The sequence below is a fragment of the Pavona decussata genome, unplaced genomic scaffold (genome assembly GCF_977016875.1).
Source record: "Pavona decussata unplaced genomic scaffold, jaPavDecu1.1 SCAFFOLD_125, whole genome shotgun sequence".
Taxonomy (NCBI): Eukaryota; Metazoa; Cnidaria; class Anthozoa; order Scleractinia; family Agariciidae; genus Pavona; species Pavona decussata.
The window spans coordinates 328,537-343,635 of record NW_028145539.1 but is presented as its reverse complement, the minus strand read 5'-3'; the positions used below and the strand labels follow the sequence as shown (position 1 = coordinate 343,635).

General features: G+C 38.6%; 1 protein-coding gene and 1 non-coding gene across 2 annotated transcripts; both read right to left on the bottom strand.

Annotated features, from left to right (window-relative positions):
- Nucleotides 1–155: 155 nt before the first annotated feature.
- On the bottom strand, nt 156–14,105 carry LOC146469256 (bifunctional polynucleotide phosphatase/kinase-like). The gene is made up of 17 exons (XM_085123581.1): nt 13,913–14,105; nt 10,314–10,465; nt 9,531–9,610; nt 7,832–7,889; nt 7,672–7,692; nt 6,233–6,319; nt 5,662–5,733; nt 5,225–5,273; nt 4,312–4,379; nt 3,732–3,824; nt 3,435–3,503; nt 3,236–3,263; nt 2,730–2,791; nt 1,768–1,877; nt 1,381–1,468; nt 829–905; nt 156–336 (listed from the first exon to the last, which is right to left on the bottom strand). Exons 1-17 carry the CDS (start codon nt 13,947–13,949, stop codon nt 156–158), a joined length of 1,332 nt encoding a protein of 443 aa, XP_084979707.1. The 5' UTR covers nt 13,950–14,105.
- On the bottom strand, nt 9,745–9,817 carry Trnas-aga (transfer RNA serine (anticodon AGA)). Its single transcript has one exon. It is a non-coding gene; the product is annotated as a tRNA-Ser (tRNA).
- Nucleotides 14,106–15,099: the final 994 nt, after the last annotated feature.

Sequence of the window (15,099 nt, the reverse complement as noted above, 5' to 3'; positions counted from 1 at the left end):
CATTTATGGTATACTTGTTTACCGTATGAGCTCCCCTGTCAATTAACCGTTCAATGGTGGAATGGGGCGGGGTCTTACTTCATCACCATATGGTAACATTATCACTTAACGCCTCTTCAAAAGGCAAGGAATTTTTCATTTTCATCCACAGAAAATCAATCTGTATTTAATGTATTGCAAAAGACTAAACATTGGCAATAGTATTCCGCTGGTAATCCTTCAAACAAGAATTGCATGTATAACTCCTTGATATTCTCGTCCTCAAACTTTGGTATAAAGTTTACTTTAACAATCTCCTCAAAGCCTTCATCACAATCTGGTTCTTGAAATAAAGACCTAATAATGTAAAGGAAAACAATTTCATAAAATGCAAAGGATAAGTTAAGGAAGGTGACAGTACAGCAAAGAACTAGGCATCAGTCTATCGGTGTGATGACTGAGGGTTTTAGGAGCAATTTCAATTTCAATTTGATGATGTTGACGATGACGATGGTAGCCAAGCTACACTGGATTAAGATTACACTAATCTACAATAATTTTCAACTTTAATTTCAGAACTCGCCGTAACTCCCAAAAAACTGGTTGTGACTTTCCTGAAGTCATAAGAAAATGCTTTAAAATTGTCAAAATCAACCGTGAATTGATGTTATTAGGCTTTTCGAACAACCGGGGCAAGTTTATTGAGGACGTTTGTTACGCTTGGTTGGGCTTCATCAAACAATTTGCTTAGTAACAGCGAACTACTTAGCTTGGACTTTCACCTGCCCAATTTTTTTCAAGTTTGTAAGTTTTACTACTCGTAGCGGATGAATTAAATTCCTGACTTACCTGTACGTTGTACATTTATTTTCTCCATTGTCATGATCTTCAAACTTGTTGTCACAAGCAGTAGTCATCAATCGAATCTGCAAAGTAAGCATTAGATGGCGTCACACTGTTCACTCCTTCCTGATTCTTTTCTGAGACAGACAGGTGTTCCAACTATGTCCATTAATAGCAGCGGTGAAAACAAGTAGATTTTTCGTAGAGAGAGTTCAAAGAGTTGCAAGTGTCTGTTGATATTTGAGATATAAGTTGTCGACAGACTGTTCATGTTCCGCTGACTCGGTGCAAAAACGGAATGTGAGCAATATTAGGAAATGTCTACTTCACGTTTCTTTTTGCCTCCCGGTTCCCTCAATGTTTACCATTAACAGGTCCATGTGACTGTTTACCTTACAAGATCTATTGAGACTGGAGGCGTTTAAAAAAGGGAATACATCCAAAATCCAAATGAAGCAACAGGAAAAAAGTGACATAATGACCATGATGATACTCTGGTTCACCCAGTAGCCGGATCCATTGACTAGCTGACTTAGCTGGCTTACTCAACTGGCTTACCTTCTCATTATGTAGAGCATGTTCAAATGGCACCTCAAAATGAAAACATCGTGTAGAAGCCTTAGCTTCTTTCGCATAGTTTATATACCTGCAAAACACCAAAGAAAACGTCTTTAAATACCACATTTTTTAAAAATTTATGTTTTCAATTTGTGTCAGTCAGGAGCCTGATTTTCACACAAACTTGACACCCAGACGTAAAGCGTAAAAGTGCAAGTGCGTCTGTAGTTGGATCAACCGACGTGCAACAAAACATAAATGAAATGGCCTGTTAGTGGAAACTGAGAATGATATGATCTTCTCATGACCGTGGAATTGAGCCATGCTTTTATGTTTTGTTTTTTTTCCTTCTCCCTCTCGTACTCGTCTTAGAGATATTACTACAACCTTTTTCTTCCTTTCTTCTCGGGATTACTGCTGTCTATAACCAGACTCTGGCAACCAGACAACGCATCTATGCAAAACGTTTTGCATTCTTCCAATGAATGAAACTTCTCCTAAAACAAGAAAGGGGGAATTGAGTGAAGAATGGTTAGATTATTACTCCAATTACTTTCCTTCTCTTTCTCTTCAGGTATAATTAACAATTATTCCACGAGCGCGCGTTGGATATGAGATGATAGATAGCCAACGAGGCGCGAAGCGCCGAGTTGGCTATCTATCATCTCATATCCAACAAGCGCGAGTGGAATAATTGTTTTATTAAAAACAATCAAGAAATATTGTAAGTTATGGCTGGTTTCACTTAGCAAAAACAACCAGAAGACCATTTTAATGATCCCTATCCTCGGGCATGGTATAATAGCTCATATACCATGGCCGCTAAGCCAATCAAATCCCTGGAATTGCATTATACAATGATCCAGTTTTTAATAATGGTCATTGTTTCTTGCCTTAACTAAAACCTTTATGCCCCTTTCCACAAAAGCAACACAATGCAACTAACTTACGGCCTTTAAAATAAGAAGAAAAAATATATCCAATATGCACAATACCGAGGTCAATATGCTACAAAAACAATTAGAGCCTAGAGGCTAAACAAACCAGTGCATTTTCGACTTAGCTCCTAGCATTATTAAATCGTATATCCTAGTAAGGGAGAAGGTAGCACTAGTGATGGTAATAAAAGTTTATTGACTATTATCTTAAGGGTAGTACGTCTTGGTTTAAGAGTAACTAAAGTTTCAGTTTGATTTTAAAAGTGCAAGTCGATGATTTTTTTTTAATAGATTCGGGACGTTTTTGCCAAAGGTCAACAGCTGCGTGAGATGTTCTTTGTTCGTCAATATTTGTTCTTGCACGTAGTTCGTAACACGGAGTTTAAAAGGTCAATTATGCAGTTATCTTACCTCGTTCAAAGAAAGGTACCCTCGAGAAACAAGGTGTTCGTTTACGAAAGTTGTTTTTCCACCTAATCGGAATATTTTCATGTTAGTGACTGTAAAGTTTTCTATTTGAACTAACGACCAAGGATTTGAGGCAAAATCAGGGGACTGAAAATATGGGGACATAACCCGCAAACCAACACTAGTCAGTGTTGCCAGTGTGAACAACATTGGGCCTAACCTCCGACCCACCAACTCTTCCACAATTAGATTTTTCGCTCTCGATCATGCGAGATAATTGATTCGGGCAATAGAAGTTTCCTGCTCACAATCTAACTGTTAAATAGACGCAGTTCAGATAGCATGTTACATGCTTGCGTTATGAAAATTATGCCCTCTTCATTGTCTTATTGTCTGTATCCCTAAGTCGGCGTTCTAAGTTCGCTGCGATTGGCAAGAGGTCGCACAATACGGGTTACGTTATAGGGGACACTATTCCTCCTAATAGAAAAACTGAAAATTGTACTTACAAGAAGGATAGCCAACCATCACTATGACCTGAAAAATGGAAACGTCACATTTGTTATACATTCAAAAAGCGATATCACTCTTTATTCCTTTGCGTGTTTATTTCACCCTGAGATAACAATGAAAATTCATCGATGGCAGCTTGTAGCAAATGCAGAAGATACACTGATTACGAACTAACAAACACCATTCGGACCCTACCTCAGGGCGATCCAACGCCAGTTTCGAAGTCGATGGACTTAATAAGGGTAAACTGGGATCCAGCATTTTCTGTAATCAGACATACATTAATGAGGTATTGCTCTTCAGTTTCTTGCACAGCAGAACATGTTACATGCTTGTGTTGGTAGGAAAAGAAGTGAAAGACAGGGAGACATTTAAGACAAAGATATGAACATGTGATTACAAAAGACTGCGAGGTTTCTGTCCTGACATTGGCCTAAATAGATATTATATGTGGATAAATTTATGTACCGTAAAGTATGATCAGTCACTTACAGGATCAAAGGTTGGCCACTCAAATGCTGCTGGTTCATGGCTCAGAAAGAACTCTTCTGGGGTGTAGAAATCAATTCCTATGTTTGCTGCGAACTTGGGAGAAAGATACAGCAGGATTATTTTCATTTAACCAGCTCTTAGACATTCCATCCTCAGAATACATCTTCTTCTGGTTTAAAAGTGTTTGCCATTGCCTCAAGCCAAACAGTTTGACAGAACGTGAGGTAGTTTTATCTTAATTGAATACTGATCCAATACGAGGCTCGGCCAGTGAAACATAAATCTAACAAACTTGTCTTGTTTCTCAACTAAAAGGAAATTGCATTTTGCCCTCCACGTTAGAATTGGCGAAATTAACACACGGTTAAATGGAGTAAGATGAAAACCTTCGTGAAGGAACGTTCATAAAAAACTTTGGAAAGAAAACCGTCCCTTTGTGTTTGGAAACCCACCACTCATGATCCATGAATGTCAAAACGCTATGTTATTTCCAACGATGTCTGCTTCGATGATTGGACAGTTTTTTTTTAAATTTTGTCTATAAAAATTTCGAGTGCATTTAAAAATGCCAATAACTTACTGTCCTATCAGAACATGAAAAGTCCATGTGCTTTCCTGGTGCCCAGTTGGGGACTCTGCCTGCTGCATCTGTGTGATAAAACATGACCGTGACCATTTGTTGCATGTTGCCTCACTTGCCCAGAGCACCGGGCTCTACAGTACCTTGAAATTCATCTGAGCTGAGACAAGCACAGCCAGCATATCGCATCATTGGGCGGTGACGTTAAAGGCGTTGGCCTTGTCTTCTACACCTTCTTACTAAATCAGTAGGGGAAGTTAATTGAAAGACCAAATATTACTTTTCGCAAAGAGTAGGGGAAGTACCCCTCGTACTCTCCAGTGTTGGGGTTCGGCCTTTCCACTTAATTCACTCTCACATGTGGATAACAGTGAAGTAAAAAACGGACTGATAACGGCCCTTTCTTGTACGAACGTTTGATTTCTCTGCAAATGCAATGTAAAGCGTAAGTTGTCGGCGAATAAACAACATACGCACAACATATCTTGCATTGATATTGCCGGATTTAAGATGAATCTTAAGCATTGTTGTTTCTTAACAATCGCCCCTTGTGAAGAACGAATAACGAGGGGCAATAGTTTCAAGAACCTAGCCCGAAGACACTGACACTGACAGATGTGCTCGGAGTCAAATATCTCAAACACTGTGAGATGTTGCCCTTAAACCAGCTCTGCAGAAAGGTGCGCAATATTTAATATTAAGTTAGTTCATTCACTTTATCCTGTTCACAACCATAAAAAGGCGTGAGACTAACAAATGGTCTGATAGCGGCAGCTATCGGCACCTATATAAGGTGACCTCCGGTCCTTTCCTAGAAATATTGTAAAACGGACTGACACGTCTGTAGCACGTTCGTTCAGGACATCATCATCATCAATAACAACATACCAAGACCAACGTGAGAAGCTCGTACCTCCTACATAAAAGCTGTCTTTTAGGTTCACTGCTACGCCATCGTTAGCCTGCAACATACACACAGGGTAATAATATACTGTTACACCAAGCAAATTTCCTGCCAATTTAAATGCAACGCGGTTTCAAGACAAGGTTGCGGACGAAATTGCGTGTGTAACACTGCACCCCCTCTATAAAACTTGTCTTGCAACGAAAAATTGTGGAAAAGTAGACTAAACTTCTCCCTTTCAAGGTACGTTGCAGCGTGGAACGTCTGCCACGTTTCTGCACCTTGACAACGTAATGCTAACGAGAACATTGCGTTGCAAATTGCAGAGAAACATTGCCTCGTAAAACGGCACCTTAAGCAATGCAGTCGGGCGTCAGTGGAAGCCCAGTTGGTGCGTCAAAGTCCGCTTGCTGCCCGGGTTTTTGCACCATGGCGCCATGACGTACCTGTTGAACCAAGTGTTTCCACATTCCGGTGACTGGTTTACGATACTCATTTGCTCCAGGGGCTATGAACACCTGGATATTAAATTGAAAGATAACCTGCAGTTAGAAAACAGTATTCCGGTATTCAGTCCTACTTTCTAAAAGAAGACGGAATCTGAAAACACTACTGAACGACGTCTTTATGCCATAAATTAAACAACAAGCTGAGTAAAATGTTTGGCTAAACAATTCCTTCACTCTCGGCTCCGTGCCGCCCCTTGTGACGTCATCACCATTAATAACCGGCAGTTCTGGTTGCCGTTTTCCTCATTCAAAAACATCCCCGTCCCCACAGTCGCGGCTCTCGAAAGTTTGAACTGTGCGGATAATTCGCTTAAGCTTCTTTTGTTTCGTGAAAATATGGTTTTTCCGAAAACATCTGGGAGTGAATGGGTTATCTGTGATAACAAAAGCAGCACTGACGTAGTCGCATGTGAAACTCTAGCTTTTTAATGCGCCATTAATATCGAACAAAAATCCTCACTGCACAGTAAATTGTTTTAAACTGAAAAGAGGTTAAAGTAAACTTTACCTGCACTGGCACTTGAAGCTGACTCGCAAATTGCTCGATCTTTTCTTTAAAATCTTCTTCTTTCTGCATGTCCAGGCTTATGGTCAGCTGCAATCCAAAAAAGCCATTTAACAAATCGACCTCGTACTCCATAGTCTACACTCTTAAAATGTAAAGAAATATTCATAGTGGACTCTGATTGGTTGAAGTTCATTTCGCATAAATAATTGTTTGGGAGTCAGGGAAATGTAAAAGGCAAATTTTTTCCATGGATCCACTTAAACCACGAAAGATTGGGAGAAAATGAAAAACTGGGAAAATTTTGATTTTCCACTCAACATACCACGAATCGATATGCAGGGAGACACCGGAGTGTGCCAAAATTGAGCGGGTTATCGTAAAGTTGGTAATATACTTTTATTTTATTTTTTATTTTATTCTATTAGCTTCGCCTATTACATGATACAGAATAATAAAGGGATAAGTATAATAAATGCTAAATTAGGCAGGGATACCACAACAGCGGTAAGCCAATTACAGTAGTCCCAGAGTTTAAAAATATATATATATATATAAAAAAAAACAGGTGAGGCTATAGCTACATATGAGGATAAATGACAACAACGAAGATGGACAGACACATTACGTAAAACGTTACATGATGGACAGATAGTTTTCCACGATCGTGGGTCCTCTGGGTCGTAGTTATATTTTAAGACGTCTACATAATACTTGTACATAATGGATTTAAATTGACTGATCTGAAGGTTGCATGAAAGTTGGAGGTCATTTGCTAAGGTATTCCAGATTCTAATGGTTCTACTAAAAAAAGATCTCTGAAAAGTGACAGTATTACATTTCTTTGAAATAAAGTAAGTAACATTGCGGCTGTTGTTAGATCTGGTAGTGCAAGTGACTAAGACTTGAGGCTGCTAACTAACTATGCCAGTTACAACTTTGTAAAAGAAGACATGTCTAAAAACTCGTGCCAATAAGAGATAGGTAATAAGTTAAGCTTACAGAGGTGCCAATTGATCATCATAAGTTGTGATTGGTCACTTTGTTGGGTTTGCGTCATTTGAGTTAGTTTTTTGATGTGTTTGTTGTGGGTCGTTTCGTTTTCTTTTTTTTTTTTTAGTAACTGCGCACTGTTTCCTTCATTCATTAAAAAAAAAAAACTCTCGGCTGTGATAAGGCGGTGGGGGGGGGGGGGGATGCGGGGGAGGGATCGGAACCCTTCCTTAATTATACATTACTATATCTCAGAGACCTACAGAAAAATATATTCAAGCAATTTGCAATAATGTAGAATTGGTTTAAAGGCTATGAATAGTACACAATACCCGTCCACAATTTGATGACGACATGACAAGGGACATGAATGAAACGCTTCTTCTCCTACGATGTCTTCGGGCGACTTGCCAGCCTTAAAGTCAATGTGATCATTCTGTTACCCTTACCTGGTTTGTAAAAACAACAATCTGGAAAGAACAAAACAAGAAATAGTCACAAAAACAAATAGTGAAGGAGTACTGAGGAAGAAGTATTTTTAAAAAAAATTCATATGTTATGTGCTAATCGAATTAATCTTATCTGTGAATTGAGCTTGCTATCAGTTACCTTGTAACCACGAGTCCATAGTTCTCTTAACTTTGGCAACACTTGAGTAAACAAAATTCTGCAAATCCAAAACAAACAATAAGCAATCGACTTAGCGAGTGATCAGGTCATCAGCAACTTGAAATCTCTGCAAATTTATCTGCCACCCGAGTCAAGCTACTTACTGTAGTAGGTTTTTTTTATGATAGAATAACAACATACAGCAGAACCCCTTGGATCAAATTTACCCCGATAACTCGAACCCTATTTTAAAATAGTCGGTCAGTAAACCGTGTTGAAATCTTTAATCTTTACTGTCATGACGTGTGTAATGTATGGAAACGGCGATGTCAGCCTTGTTTGGTCCTTATATGTTCTTGAAACTTGGGCTAAAATTCTCAAACAAAACGTTCTTATCAAAAGGCTCTAATAAAACAAACTTGTTGCACCAAAGTGACTTGTGATTGTGAAAAAATAACAAAACCACGATATTTTTTTTAAAAATTATTGACAGGATACTTAAAATTCAACAACAACCCCATTTACTCAAACCCTCACTTAATCGAACTATTTTTAGTTTCCTTTGGGAGCTCGAGTTACCAGGGTTCTACTGTATTATTATTATTATTATTATTATTATTATTATTATTATTATTATTATTATTATTATTATTATTATTATTATTATTATTATTATTACTGTGGCGCCATTAATCAGTTGAACAGTGAGTTTTGTTTCCCTTGGGGTGAGTCATTAAATACAGCTGAAAGTCAGCTGTACTTCCATTTTTTAAATCCAATACCATGAAATTATTCTTTAACAACAGCCCTAATTTAGCCTGAGGCACTAGCTTAGGCACATCAGGCAGTGCCAAAATTGTCGTTTGTTTTCCAAATATTAAAAATATTTCCTTGTCAACAAATGGTACAAAATGGTGAGTGATAAACAACCAACCTACATTGTCTGAGTACCCACCCAAATAGAAACAGTGTAGGAGAGGGGATGGGCTGGCTTACTCAAGGGGAGGTGCTTAGTTCATATTTTGGTCATAGGAAGGTGGATTTTCAGCATTTACTCAGATTGAAAAAAAAAAAAGAAAGAAAGAAAGAAAAAAACAGCAAATGTTTGTTTTTATCACATGAGGTTTTTTGCTGGCCACCATTAAGATGACGGGCTAACGCCCAAAACATCAGGACTCAAATCTCTACATGGTGGCCAAATTACGTTATTAACTTGGTTGATACAATCAAACATTAGTTTCTTTGCATCATGTCATCTTATTCTTTGCTCTCTTTTTTAAATAAAATGCTTTAAGTTTGTTTGAACAAAAGTGTAAATATACAGGGTAACAAGTCAATGGTTTTAGCCCTCTGAGCCCCAATATCAAGTTGCATATTTCTACCAATATTTCATATGATACTGACATAATAGATGGGAGAAACTGTTTAAAGCAAAAGATTCCACATCATTTCACTATTATTGCATCCTCCAAGGTTTTGTTGCAAACTCTCAAAATGAACAGCTCCCAGTTTGATGATGTACAATACATGTCCAGACTGTCTGTTGCTCAAACCTTCTTTTCTAGCTGATTTAGATTTGTATTTTAGTTATCTTCCCAAGAATGACAAATTATTGTTGTTCAGGTCTTGATGATTTTGTATATTACTTGAGCCACTAGACCATGGTTAATCCACTAATGAATCTGATATATCTTCATACCTCCAGTCTGTAGGTGATGGAGAGAAAATTTTCCCAGACTGAGTATCAATGAGGGTGTGGTCAAGATCAAAACCTGCAATCTAATCAAACAAAAGACTAGTACTTAATTAATCTTAACATTTTCTATTTAACCACCAAAGAGTCTTTTGTAGAAATAAAACATGATAAGTTTTTGCATCAATAAATATTATTGGAAACTCAGGAAAAAAGTCTGAGCCCCAGATGGGATTTGAACCCACGACCATCCGTGATCTAGTCGGATGCTCTACCACTGAGCTACTGGAGACTCCATGGTTGCATCTCTGATATGCCCTAAGGTGACTGCTCGATGCAGTTATGAGTCATATGGGCCTGTATTGATTTGACTATGTGACTGCATGATGCAGTTCTAGTCAAAGACCCACATATCACCCTTGCTCACCATGGAGTCTCCAGTAGCAAACCCATCTGGATTTGAACCCACGACTCCATGATCTGGAGCTCAGATTTTTTTCCTGGTTTCCAATTGATGCAAAAACTTAGCAAGGGCTAAAAATTTCTTTTTCAAAGGTTTTTACTGTATTCATATATAAACATGTCAACTTTTGAAGCTGTTCCTTTGCTCAAGCTTCAAAATTTGTATGATAAAAGAATCCATACCGGTAAGTACAGAAGTATTACTAAATAGTTTTTGTTATTATTATTCACAAGGGGCTCCTTAATTGAAGAGGCAGGCATTATGTTATTTAAGTCTAATTACAAAAATATAGACAATCTACTCCTTCTCAGTTTCACTGCACATACCATGGAACATCCAATAACTCCTTTGCTGGTAAAGACGAGAAGCTGTCCACTTATTTTCTCCCACGATGCACCATTGGTTGGACTTGAATTGTTTTTGCTTGAATTGTACACATTTTCTCCACTCATTTTCACTTTCATCCACTTCTCTTTAGCTTAAATGGTAACAAAAAAAATTTTCTGTTATTTTATGACTTTTTCCCAGCCCTGTTGTAGTCTGAAATGTCAGCCGTCTCCTCGCCCTAACCCACAGGGGGCGCGGGAGAGAGAGACGTCTGAATTTCGAGCGTTGTAATGCCGTCCGTTGACGTCACACAGTAATTTATGCAATTTTGCATAAATAAAACCCTTTTAAGCAAAATGGTAGCCACGAGTCATTGAAGCGCGCGGCGTGCATTGCAGCAGGCAGAATGTAGGAGGTTGTGTGCGTTTTGTTAGCCGTAAAATTTGAGGACAAAGCATCGAGAATGAATGTACGGAATCGCACTTCATTTTCCACCGAAGATACTGATTGAAAAATGTTCCGATAAATGTTGTTAGTAAATAACGTGTTGACAGGCCAGACACGACTCATATTAAAGCTAGTGGTATGGTGGTATGAAAAGTGACTTCTCATTATGGTTTTGCTTTTTTTGACTGTTTTTTTTAATTAAATAAGAGTCGGTCCTTCAGAACATTTCTCGAAGCAATGGTTGGTTTCTAATTAAAAGTCATTTGCTCCTCAAGATGTTTTTGAGGTTAGGCAACACCGGGTGGTAAGTTGTGACAAAAGAAAGAATTTTGTTTCACACTTTATTGTTTTGTTGTAAAGCCGACTTCCGTTTAGTGAAAATCAGAGGTTATTTTTTTCAATGAGATTGTGGGGGTAGCCTCTAGCCCAAAAGTGCGTTTTGAAGTGGATGACGTTTTAATAGAATGATTTTGCAGAGGAGTTGTTTCTGAGAAGTCTCAGGGCTTCATTTTTTATGAGTCCTTTCCTGAACCCAGTGGGTGGCAGGAAGAAAATTTGTACTGGAAAGTGTTACGAGTTCGTTTTGTGAGTGGCGAATAGTTCGAAGTCTAAACAGAACGCAGGGTTGTCGGAACAACAACAAGGTTATTTATTCCAAATGAGCGTAGCAAATTCAACACAAAACTTCACAACAAGCACACGCTAGGCTTGTAAATTACAGTTCGACCTCTGTCACACTTGAATAAACACGGCCTCTGCCAAATATACACGCGACCTCTGTCACACTTCAATAAACACGGCCTCTGCCAAACTTTACACGTGACCTTTGTCACACTACGATAAACACGTACTCTCTTCTCATAAACAACAACCTCTCTAAAAGCTAAACCGATTTCCTTATATACTAATGAGCGTAAGATTCTAGAACTTTCCGGCGCAACTAAATAAAGTAACATTACAATATAAATCTATTTACGGGATCATACGTAAACGGCTTCAGAAACTGCTTAGTCACTATGATGCAAAACTAATTAAATATGCGAGAATATTCTAGACTAAATTAGCATACTGTCACGCAACAATTTTTCGTAACATAACCCCCTCTTGAGAAGAAATTTCTTAAATTTCTACTAACGACGAAAAATTAATTAAATAGTGCAAAGAGAGGAGGTAGTCCAATGTCTCTAAAGTTATTCCTCTACTCTGCTCAGCTAATCTGCTCCTACATTCTCGGATCCCTTGATAGCCTCAACTCTAAAGTTGTAGCTCCGAAGAAACATAGCCCAACGCATGAGCCGTCCATTAGCGAACTTCGCACTGTTGATATACTTCAGTGGTTCGTGATCAGTTTGCAGTACAAAGGGAACTCCGTATAAATACAGGTGAAACCTTTTGAATCCCCACACAATGGCTAAACACTCTTTCTCAATGGTTGAGTAATTACGCTCCGCACTTGATAATTTCTTGCTACCGTAGCAAACGGGGAACAGCTTGCCATCATGTTCCTGCATTAGTACAGCACCAATACCACTGTCGGAGGCATCAGTCCGCAGAAAGTAGGTTTTCTCTGGATCTGGCAGCCGCAGGATTGGTTCTTTTGTGAGGAGGGCCTTAATACTCTGATAGGCTTTCTCTTGTGCCTCGCCCCATTCGACTTTGTTCGGTTGACCTTTGCGCGTGAGGTCTGTCAGCGGGGCAGCTAAGGCTGCGAAGTTGGGAATAAAATCTCGATAATATCCGGCTAAACCCATGAACGATCTTATCTGCTTCTTTGTAGTAGGTCTTGGAGCATCTCTAATCTTTGTCACGTTGTCTTGATGAAGACCAATTAAACCTCCCTCCAAACGGTGACCGAGAAAGTCAACAGCGTTAACTCCAAAAAGACATTTAGTCGGTCTTATGGTCATTCCAGCTGCTAATAATCGTGTAAACAACTCTTGTAGTATCTTGATGTGTTCTTCCCACGTACGGGTGTGAACCAAAATATCATCCCAGTAAAACTCAACGTTATCCATTCCATGCAATAGCTTCTTCATGGCTCTCTTTAAGGTCGCTGCGGAGTTGATCATACCAAACGGCATCTTCAGGAATTCATATGATCCGTCAGGCGTCACAAAAGCGGTCTTCGGTATGTCTTCCTCAGGTATAGAAATTTGCCAGTAGCCCTTACTCAAATCAATTCTTGTGAAATACTTGTCACCATTCAACTTCTGGAACAAATGCTCGGCAGTCGGCATAGGTTCAGGGTCAAACACAGTTAATTTGTTCAACTTCCGGTAGTCCACGCATATCCTATTTGTGTTATCTTTTTTCTTAACAACCACGACAGGTGAGGCATATGGTGAACTTGACTCTCTTATAACTCCCATCTTCATCATGTCTGTAATATCCTTCTTCAGCGATTCTCTCAGGCTATACGGTACTGGGTAAGGTCTTGATCTGACTGGTTGATCGGATGTAAGTTTTATATGATGCTGAGCCAAACTTGTAGTACCTGGAGCTTCTGTAAACAAGCTTTGAAACTGACTTGCAAGGTCTATAAACTCTGCTCTTTGCTCATCAGTAAGGTTGTCTCCAGTAGCCACATCTTTGATCGACTCTTTAGCAACATATCCACCAATTTCTAAAAAATCAACACCATCCACAGGATCAACTTCTTCTGCTTCACTTTCAGCATGTCCGCTCTTACTAGTGTCAGCGTTCACTTCGACAGCCACTGCTCCAACGGGTACAGAATCCTCTCGTTCAAAATACTTCTTTAGTAGGTTGGCATGGTAAACTCTCTCCTTTCCTTTGACACACACTTTATAATCGTTGAGACCCACTACTGCACTGACCTCAAATGGACCTTTCCACTGCATTAGAAGCTTGTTATGGTCGGTCGGTAGCAGTATTAATACTTTATCTCCTTGTGCAAACCTTCTGACTTTAGCCTTACGATCGTAGTAATGCTTGCCTTTGTGCTGGGCTTTCTGAAGTTCAGTATGCGCAAGCTTGAGAGTATCTTCCAGCTTCTCACGTAGCTCAAACACGTTATCTATTTCAATTAGGTAAGAACAGTATGCGCAAGCTTGAGAGTATCTTCCAGCTTCTCACGTAGCTCAAACACATACTATTTCAATTAGGTAAGAACCAATCAAAAACTACCTACCATATTCGCAAAAGTATGTGACGTCACCGGACGGCATTATAACGCTCGGAATTCAGACGTCTCTCTCTACCGTGCCCCCCGTGGGTTAGGGGGAGGAGACAGCTGACATTTCAGACTAAGCCCTGTTGCTCTTTGGTCCTAATATAATTTCCAAGAATAAAGGAAAACCTCTGGAAATAATAGTGTGTAAAAAGAAATATTTGACTGAAGCACAAACTTTACATTTGAACGATTTTTTATATTATTTTATTTTATTTTCTTTCTCTTGCTGTTACCAAAATTAACAAAAACCTCCCAATCACCTTAATTTATATTTGTGCATCCACAAGCTAGTAGTATCTGTGAATCTGTGAAAAAACATATAACACGATTAACATATTTGAACGGTTTAATTTAACTCTTGAGCAAGAGAGACATAGTGATTACTTTTCTAGATAATGCAAGCGACATACATAACAGAGATAACGACACTCAACTGATTTCTCGTGTACTAAACAATCTCAAGCCAAACATTGGTAGTTGTGAACAAAAGAAACCAGGGTCTGTATTTGATTTCTGTAGGTAATAATAATAATAATAATAATAATAATAATAATAATAATAATAATAATAATAATAATAATAATAATAATAATAATAATAATAATAATTATAACAAGAAGAACTGAGAACGAGAAGAATGAAGAAAGAATGAAGAATGAAGAAATGAAGAATAATTATCCCCAGGCCGCCAAATGTGCTGCAACTTCCAAAATTGACATTTAATTACTCTTAAATTTATGTAGAGTAGTTGAAAACTTGGCTGCTCAGGTTTGTCTGTCTCGCAATTTATCTGGCACATATACATTGATCCATCAATACCACTCTAAAATTCCTTGTTGGACAAGGCTTTCAATCTGGACTCGTAAATTAAAGACAGTGTATAAAACGAAGCATTGTGCTTGGTATCATTTTGTTCATCTACGGATGTATATTGTGTGCCGGTGTAGGCAATTAGAGGGAATTGAACGGATTTTCAATGGAACGCCTCAGTGAACGTTCGATTGCCTGTAAAAATAGTCTACAAACTTTTAAAACGACAAACGGAGGGGCAGTCACAGCATGAATTAAGTTTGACGTTAGCACCACGTCTGAAAGAACTGTTGTGCATTCCCAGTGATAACATAATTTGTGATGATTAAGCTTAC

Bases quoted from the DNA above. Each gene is read 5' to 3' on its own strand.
- LOC146469256 (XM_085123581.1), bottom strand. From the start codon at position 13,949: ATGCCGTCCGGTGACGTCACATACTTTTGCGAATATG. The intron at 6,320-7,671 runs GTAAGGGTAACA...TTTGGATTGCAG, and splicing joins TTGTTGTTTTTACAAACCAG to CTGACCATAAGCCTGGACAT. The intron at 5,274-5,661 runs GTACGTCATGGC...TGTATGTTGCAG, and splicing joins GGAAACACTTGGTTCAACAG to GCTAACGATGGCGTAGCAGT.